Below are 10041 nucleotides of genomic sequence, written 5' to 3'. Positions count from 1 at the left end.
CTAAGGGTAAGTGCTATAATGGGGGATTAGTTAGTTCTTCCCCGCACATGTATTTGTGTCATTTCGAGGACCTGCAACCTGCTGTGTGAATACTTTGTGTTGATTTCGTCGACTAAAACTAAGACGAAAAATGTTCGTCGACTACCTGACGAAAACTAAATGGAAATTAAATGAAAACTAATAAGCTATGATGACTAAGACTGAGACTAAATATACTGACAATTTCGTCAACAAATAAAAACTAGACTAAAATGTTAGTAAGGCACTATATAGTGGACAAGATATTCAGTATAAGTCATTCTGCACTTGGTTGCATGCTGAAAATAGCAGATCTACGAGCTCTGAAACTAAATTAATACTATTCAAGAGACTAATGACTAAAACTAAAATCAACACAACATTCACCTGATGAGTAAAAGTACTGAAGTACAGTCTATGAACGGGAGCCACGCCCCCGTTCAGTCAAAATAAAAACCAACGAAGAGTAAGGGGGGGAAGTCCCGCCTCGTTGTCTGGGCCAGCCAATGGCCAGCTGGCCCAAACGGAGCCAGCCAATGGCCAGCTGGCCCCAAACGGATCTAGAAATATGGCGACTTACAGTGCAAGGAATTATACAGGCTTCATTTTACGTCCATGTTAGACCCGGGGAACGCTTTGTCCATATTTTTTACAGTCTATGATCACTTCTATGGCCAGGAAACAACACAGTACGGAGGTGGTGGTTTGCACTCTGTTTGTTATTAAATGTGCTGTGTATATATAAACTAAATGAGGTTGGATTGCACTGGCTGGCTCGACATAGAGAGAGAATATCTGTTCTGGGTACAAGTCAAATGAAACGGAGGACAGTGACACGTTGAAAGGCAAACAGTGATGTGCAAATAACTAAGTCTCTCTGTCCTTAAATGTGGGTCAGTATGGTAACTATTGAACTGATGAAACTGGATGAAACTGGTGACGTCTGGATTGGTGCACCGTGTCGCTGTGGCCTTTCCTGTAGCGCCTGCACCCTTAACCCGCTTTGGGGCGGGAACCCCTTTTGGTGTTTTAAGCATTATGTTATACTTTAGCTGTTGAAAAATAGCAGATCTACAAGCCCATGATCTTGTAGGTCTGCTATTTATTTTTTTTAATCGTGAAAATGTGGTGCAAATCTTTGAATATATATTCTTTCAGAGCGAACGTTTTAACTCAAATCTTTGATTCTTGGGTCCATGGAACAACATGTTCAGATGGGGGTCAGCGGCCAAATGCAGGTCATTCTGGGAGTCCTTGACGTGAAAAAGGTTGAGCACCACTGACATAGAAACATTGTTTTGAATCAACCTCAGTCCAAAATGGGTTAAAGGGACATTTCACCGCTGGAAGAAACCGCTGCAGTCACTCAATCAATGTTAATAGTAGCCTATTTGTAGTAGATGGCCAGAAAAATAACTATAGAAAAAGTGTCCCTCGGGGCACAGGTCTCCACCAGGGCAGGTTAGACTGTGGCCTCCTGGTGGCGCTATAATAGGACAATGTGAAAAGGGTGGGATATATTCCTCAGCCTATAGTAGGAAAGGCTGTGAAAGATTCACGTAAATTGCATGCTGCGTTCATGATTTGAGGCTTTTTGTTCAAAACGGGCCAATCCTGCAAACTTTGAAAGCCAATTAGGATGGACTATGAAATATTGGACGGATCCGTCTTGAACGCATGACTATAGAGATAGTGTGTAACGATTTGTGGGATTTTTGGACAAATATGGAGGAGTAATATAAAAAAAAAAGTTTTACAAAATGCATTCATTCATTCAGTCATGAATATTCATTCCTATTCGGAGGATAAACCATAACATTGAGTGAAACCAGACCCCTCTGGCGCCACCCTTAGACCAAAACGTCAGCTTTGCTCCAAGGCTAAACTGCATTCTATAAGTCTAATAAAGGCACTCTTTTCTTTGAACTCTACTTTGTGTGACTATAGTAGCCAATTCTGATCTCACTATTGTCTGCTAAATGGCTACATAGTAAGCAGTAAGTTGTAGCAGGCAGTTTTTATGTATTGTAGGTGGAGTGAACATGTACATCTAGGGCTGATTCATATCTCTGTCTGTCTGTCTGTCTGTCTCCTCTCTGATGTGAATGAAGTGACAAGGTCACGTTGTCTCTCTCACACACACACACACACACACACACACACACACACACACACACACACACACACACACACACACACACACACACACACACACACACACACACACACACAAACTTATTTTCGTTCTCTCTTAATGTCACTGATTCTCTGTGTGTGTTGTTCCTGATGCAGTGAGTCCATCTTGTGGTCAGTGAGTAAGTTGACCCCTTCTAGAAATACTGCAGTGCTGACCACACACACACACACACACACACACACTCCTCCTCGGCCCGTTTAGCACTGTGGTCTTATGCAAATGTGACGCCCGGGATTCGAACTCGGGTTTCCAGCGTGAAAGGCCAACATCTTAACCACTAGACCAAAGGGATATCCCTATAGACTGGGGGAGATATTATTAGACTTTTGAGGCCATCGGGCTGAGGCTGAGAGCCACTCTGCTACACAACTTTTGAAACGTAATTTAGATAGCATGTTATGTAGACATGGATGCCAAGTCATTGTCGACCTGGCATCACATATTGGTGTTTCTTTTTAATATACAAATCTATTATACATTATTTTCGGATATTAGCGCTAAATGAAGTTAAATAAAGTTCCAGACAGTGTGATGTGTGGGATCTCTTTCTTTCTTCGAGAGATCCCCTTCTGAAAACAGCAAAGGGTGTATTCAACCTCTTCTTTACATCTGTATACATGTGACATCTAACACATCTAATGACATCTTATTACTATCACCTCATGTAACATAGATAGCACTTTTTGTAGACTTAGATATATGCAGACTTATAGCATGTATGTTATGTTGACGGCACTTGTATGGAGAAGGAGGAGACCCGCACACCACCACCACCTGGTTCAAGAGATGTATTGTTTATTTATGTATAGACAGCACTAGAATAGCATTTTATGTAGACAATAGCACTTTAAAGTACATGCATAGTTGTACTTATAGATATTCCACTGTTACGTTCTTAGCTTATGCATGTTTCATGATAACTACTTTTTATGTATGTGATGTATCGCCATGCTTTCTATCTGTTCTTGCTTAATGCAAGTCGCTCTGGATTAAGAGCGTCTGCTAAATGCCTAAATTGCAAATTGTATTGTTTGTCTTTGAGGCACTGCATTCTACTTACTAGGTTTAGCCAAGCAGGTGTTAATGCTCTCTCTCTCTCTCTCTCTCTCTCTCTCTCTCTCTCTGTCTCTCTCTCTCTCTCTCTCTCTCTCTCTCTCTCTCTCTCTCTCTCTCTCTCTCTCTCTCTCTCTCTCTCCAGGTATAGCCAGGTCCACCAGTGGGCGTCTGAGGAGAGCAGAGAGAGAGGCTTCTAGTGTCACCAGTCCTAGTAAGTACACTCCATCCATCCATCCATCCATAAGTACCTGTACACTCCATCCATCCATCCATCCCTCCACCTACCATCCATCCATTACTGTGTAGTATCCTGCAGGACGAGGCTTGTGTGATGAAGCCTGTCCTGTCCATCTGTGTCCATTAGCATTTAACCACTTTTAACCATTATCTGTGACCATTAGCATTTAACCACTTTTAACCATTATCTGTGTCCATTAGCATTTAACCACTTTTAACCATTATCTGCGTCCATTAGCATTTAACCACTTTTTAACCATTATCTGCGGCCATTAGCATTTAACCACTTTTAACCATTATCTGTGTCCATTAGCATTCAACCACTTTTAACCGCATTATTTTGGCGGAAGTACCGCTCAAGGAAATGACGTTGACGCTTTTACAAATCAGTTTACATTCTCCGTGAATGAAACAAGTGGTTGTGATTGGGCTTTTCTCTTCTTGGCAGATGAGTATAAGGCTGGGGCGGCCGAGGCTATATATTTTGCGATGCGGGTCGGCGACCAAATACAATATAATTTGAGTGGTTCTTGACCTGAAAAAGGTCTGTCTTTCTGAGCACCACTGATGGTAGATTTAGAACTTCTAAATCTACGATCAGTGGTGCTCATGCAGACATACCTTAACTAATTAGAAGAGGTTTTGTATAGAATCAGCCTCCAGTCTTCAATGGGGTGAATGAACCTCTGTGCGCCGTACCTACCTGTGGAGGTGTTACGTAAGGCATGAGTCACTGACCTCCAATCAGGGCCAGGCCAGAGACGTTTCCTGTGCTGTGCAGATAACAGCTGATAACAGATGACACACACACACACACACACACACACACACACACACACACACAGACGCACACACAGATATAATGACAGGGGAAGAGACATGGGGGCATGTGTGTGTGTGTGTGTGTTTGACAGAATTAAATGAGAGAGCGGCGGTGTTTCTGTGTACACTGAGCCGTGTGTGTTTATGAATGACTATACAGTACTGTACGTCCTCCATGTCTGGGCTCTGTGTTTATGTACAGTGTGTGACTGTGTGTGTGTGTGTGTGTGTGTGTGTGTGTGTGTGTGTGTGCGTGTTCGTGCGTGTGTGTGTGCTTACTGCTTATATGACTATAATGGTAGGGCCTTATCGTCCCCGCAAGTATAGTAATAATTTGAGAAATACACACATTATTGAGGAATATGTTCCCTGTCCTTACAAGAGAAACATGGCTGTTTGGTGCTTTAGAGGTTTATAGAGTTATGTCTGATTATGGCTGGATGCGTGCAGGTGTGTTGAGTTGACGCACACCGGAGAATTGACGATCTACACAAACTGGCATTGCGTTGCAGCAGTTATACCTGCAATATGCAAGATATATATTGAATGTCGCCTGATGGAGGGGAAAGGAACTGGCTGGAATAACGTGTTCCTTCCACGCGCTACGTCCGGCCGGGCGGGAAAATCTCCCCTTTCAGGTGAAAAGAAGCGGCTTGGACTCCTCATGCATAGAAGGAAGCATGAGGTCAGTCCGTTGCTCTCCTCAGGTTGGCAGAGGACGTGTTGTAGCGCCCAGGATTACATTAGATAATTGTCACTGGGTGAAAAAAAATGGGTTGCAAAACTGTGGGATGAAAAGACATATCGAACATATCTGTATACCTTCATCTAGGTATCATCATGCGAGGTGTACTGTACATACTGTACCAAGAGCCGTTTATCAAGGTAAATAACTGCCATAATATTATGTCTATTTGCCGATTGAGCAATCCTGTCGGCAAAGCACCGCAGAGTGGAGATCCAAGTTATAAATCACTTTGAGCACAGCTCCTCCTCCTCCTCCTCCAACTCCTCCTCCTTCTCCTCCTCCTCCTCCTCCTCCTCCTCCTCTCTCAACTGAATGTTTTTTGTTCATGTATAATGCTCCCCAAATCCAAAAGGACGGTTTAATTTTCCATCCTGAATGGCAGCTGGTCTGATATTATAATTGCATTCATAGGCATGTGCGCAATAATGCAATTGAAAGTCAAAGTTCAGAGGCATTATATTGCCTTTGTTCAGGCTAGTTATAGATGCATAGTCTTTAGTTTGCTAAACGTAACCTGAAGCAAGAAGACATTCAAACCATATACTGGATTTTCCCCAAATCTTGAATGGCAGCAGGCATGATATTATTATTGCATTTAGGCTATGTGCAATAATGAGTTGATTGATTGATGAAATGTATTAACAGATTGGAGAATTACAGTACATTTCAAGCACAACTCATCTCCCTTAGAGATAGGGTGAGAAGTTCAGTCACACGAGAGAGAGACTCGGAGTAGAACCGCTGCTCCTTCGCCTGGAAAGGAGCCAGCTTAGGTGGTTCGGGCATCTGGTTAGGATGCCTCTCGGGCGTCTCCCTATAGGGAGGTCCTCGATGCACGTCCCACTGGAAGGAGACCCCGGGGCAGACCAAGGCGCAGTTGGAGGAAACATCGACTCACTGGCCTTGGAATGTCTCGGAGCACTCTGGTTGTCCCCGCAACCCGACTACGGATAAGCGGTTGAAGATGGATAGATGTGTGGATGGATGTTCAGACTCAGATCAGAGACACGAGCACAGAGGGAGGATGATTCAGGAGGACAGCAAGGTGTGAAGTTAGAGAAAGGCAAGTCTTTACTGAAAGCCACGCAGTCCTACCGACACATCTGTCCAATCAAAGCCAACCTGCCAACCAGGCAGGCAGGCGGAGAGGAGAGTTGCCCCGAAAATCCCCCTTAACCCAGAGTATCAAAACAAACGAGATCAAAAAGCACCGGTCCGAATCAAATCAAAACCTCCAACACGTCCAGACAGGGAGTGGAGTATACTGGAGGCCAAAATGCTAAACCCACATCAAGCACTATAACTTCATGACGATAATTATGTGAACATCCACACTTGTTATGTTGTAGTTGTGGTTGTGGAGACTGTGTGCACTTTGATACACGACTTTACACTTTTAAGTGTATTTCCTTGTGCTGTCGGGCACAGACCGCTCATATCAATGTTCGAACCCTTTGTGTTTTTGAGGAATGCTTGGCTTTTGGAAGTCATGTCATAAGGCAGCCAAGTCTATGGGATATTTGAATCGTTTGCCAGCCAAGTCTATGGACTTTGAGGATATAGTACTTTAGAGAGCACTTCATAGCCAGCCAAGTCTGTGGACTTTAGTGTTCGTTTAGAGCACTTGTGAAGTAAATCTTTTTCCATACACTTTGTTTCACTTCAAGGACCCCCCAAAATGATACTCATTAGCCTGCGGACCGCCCATTAGAAAATAGAATAAAGAAAATGAATAAAGTACAAATCATTAAAAAAAATAAAGAAGATATATGCCAAGGACCCCCATAAGAGGAGATTGTTACGGCTCTAGGGCCCCCCGGTTTGACCTGAATTAGGCTACGGCCCCCTATTTCTATCTCTGGGACCCCAATACTATAACTAAAAAACATGGCATGGATGCACCTGCAGGGACATCCTCAGTGATGTATCCCAAGGTCATCACCTGGGACGTATCCTCAGTGATGTATCCTGAGGTCATCACCTGGGACGTATCCTCAGTGATGTATCCCAAGGTCATCACCTGGGACGTATCCTCAGTGATGTATCCCAAGGTCATCACCTGGGACGTATCCTCAGTGATGTATCCCAAGGTCATCACCTGGGACGTATCCTCAGTGATGTATCCCGAGGTCATCACCTGGGACGTATCCTCAGTGATGTATCCCAAGGTCATCACCTGGGACGTATCCTCAGTGATGTATCCCAAGGTCATCGGGGTTTCGGGTCTCTCGAACATCATACCCCTCACTCGGGTGACCCAGCCGGGGTGATCAAGTCCCGACTTACGTCCCAGTAGCTTCCCTCGATCAGACCCATTAGGGCAAGACCAAGGCCACACAATCCGTCGCTCTTGTAATATCAAACTTAATTTAACTCAGAGAGTGTACAGATGGAACCAAATGGACCGTTAGGGTCCAGTTGGTTCCATCTGTACACTCTCTGAGTTACAGACCCATAAGGGTCCATTTGATTCCTAACTATCCTTTAGTTAGGGACCCCCTGGAACTCCCCCAAGGACCCCTAGGGGTCCCCGGACCCCACTTTGGGAACCACTGGTTTAGGGCACTAGGTGACGACGTAAGAAGTCATCTATGAATGAAGCATGAATTAATTAATACCTACTTGATCACACATCACATCTCACACTAGTGTCAAAAGTATCAAAAGTAGCAGAAGATCTGTTTTAAAACGTTGACATACAGTACAGTATATACAGACCACTGCCTAATCAAAGCCTCAGAGCACCTGGCTGCGCTGCTTGAATGTTATGCCGTATCCAACGTGACAAGACAGCCATGATGTAATCAAACACACCATGTCATTTATCTAAACATTGCTCTGGAGAATGTTTTCGTAGTGACCGAAAACGGTTTCTGTTTGATGGAGACTTCTTTTCTCTCCCGAGGTGACCTCGTGTTGCGGCGTGCGGACGGCCCGAGGCATCTCCGCTCCGCGTCGTCGACTCGGTGTCTAATCATCCTGTCGGGATTTATCTCTCCATAATGACCGCCGAGCCGTCAATTACCCCTCGCATAAAATAGGGAACACAACAGGCAACGAGCTAATTATTATGTGTGTGTCCGTGCGCGCGCGTGCGCGTGTGTGTGTGTGTGTACTTGAGTATTTCTGTATCGTGTGTCACCACTAAAGCATCTCCTCACACTGCGAAGAGTAAACGCCTTCTGCAGCATCAGCACGCACACGCACACACACACGCACGCACACATGCACGCGCGTGCACACACACACACAGAGTGTCATTGCAGGATGTTCAGTCATGCAGCAGGAATCTGACAGGCGATGAGACCGGCTGATACGAAACAAGCCAGGCAGGCGCGTGCACACACACACACACACACACACACACACACACACACACACACACACACACACACACACACAAAGAGAGCTTTCACAATAGAGGGTTTGCACATGCATAAAGTGAATGGGAAATCCAGTGGAAAACCGAGTGGTAAAGTGAGTTTAATGTCGTTTAACGTTGTTTAATACAATCAGATAGGACTTTTCTGTGTGGATGTATTGGTTGTCAAGGCCAGAAAGTCGTTTTTTGTCACTCAGTAGGCGTTCCTGCATGATGATGATGTCACACGCATAACCTCTATTTCACATTTAAGTTGACCATTAACTGCATGTCACACAATATAATTGCGATCAACGACTGAATGGTGTTTTTGGCGTTGAACATTGGAACATATCTGCACACTACACTGAACATTGGAACATATCTGCACACTACACTGAACATTGGAACATATCTGCACACTACACTGAACATTGGATCATGTCTGCACACTACACTGAACATTGGAACATATCTGCACACTACACTGAACATTGGAACATATCTGCACACTACACTGAACATTGGATCATGTCTGCACACTACACTGAACATTGGAACATATCTTCACACTACACTGAACATTGGATCATGTCTGCACACTACACTGAACATTGGAACATATCTGCACACTACACTGAACATTGGATCATGTCTGCACACTACACTGAACATTGGAACATATCTGCACACTACACTGAACATTGGAACATATCTGCACACTACACTGAACATTGGAACATATCTGCACACTACACTGAACATTGGATCATGTCTGCACACTACACTGAACATTGGAACATATCTGCACACTACACTGAACATTGGAACATATCTGCACACTACACTGAACATTGGAACATATCTGCACACTACACTGAACATTGGAACATATCTGCACACTACACTGAACATTGGAACATATCTGCACACTACACTGAACATTGGAACATATCTGCACACTACACTGAACATTGGAACATATCTGCACACTACACTGAACATTGGAACATATACTGTATCTGCACACTACACTTACATTATTACGTTTCTGTTTGTTTGTTTTTAGGCTTCGTAATCACAAATTGCACAGGGCAAATATGACAAATAACTTAAGCTTTACAAAGAAAGTACTGTTACGTTATAACGTCAAGTTATATAAAAGAAAACCTACACAGATTCCAAAATGATATACAAGGAAACCTACCGATTCCATTTCTCCTCTCTAGTTCCTGTTCCAAGTGCATGTCTTATGTAACTATTTCCAGCAAAGGGATAATAGTTATTTTGGTCATTAGATCTTGTTGCGCTGGTCATTTTGAAAGTAGCTCTCAAGTCAAAAAAGTGTGGGCACCCCTAGTTTACTGTAGACATGCTATTGGTCCGACTCCGACTGGCATTAGACCGACAACCTCCCTTTAATGTTTAAAGGGAGGTTGTCGGTCCTTGAGGTTAGGGTTAGGTTAGGGTTTAGTAAACCCTAACCTAACCCTGACCTCAAGGACGGAGCGGCGTCCTGTTCCACCGCTGTCTCCGCATGTCGGTCCGTTGGTGTGTCTAATCTGCGTGTGCGTCCTGTCCAATGGTGGTCCGTGGCTCAAA

General features: G+C 44.0%; 1 protein-coding gene across 2 annotated transcripts in view; it reads left to right on the top strand.

Moving 5' to 3' along the window:
* The window catches only part of LOC308324283 (septin-9-like), a 188070-nt gene that overhangs the window by 17066 nt on the left and 160963 nt on the right, over window positions 1-10041 (top strand). For both annotated transcript variants that reach the window (XM_080776285.1, XM_080776284.1), the window contains exon 2: window positions 3414-3482. In XM_080776285.1, the coding sequence (XP_080632411.1) occupies window positions 3414-3482 (69 nt within the window). The remainder of the gene's footprint in view (window positions 1-3413; window positions 3483-10041) is intronic.

Source organism: Protomyctophum bolini (genome assembly GCF_963924005.1).
Source record: "Protomyctophum bolini genome assembly, chromosome: 11".
Lineage (NCBI taxonomy): Eukaryota > Metazoa > Chordata > Actinopteri > Myctophiformes > Myctophidae > Protomyctophum > Protomyctophum bolini.
Note: the sequence above shows the minus strand (reverse complement) of the source record. Positions and strands in the feature narration are given on the sequence as shown.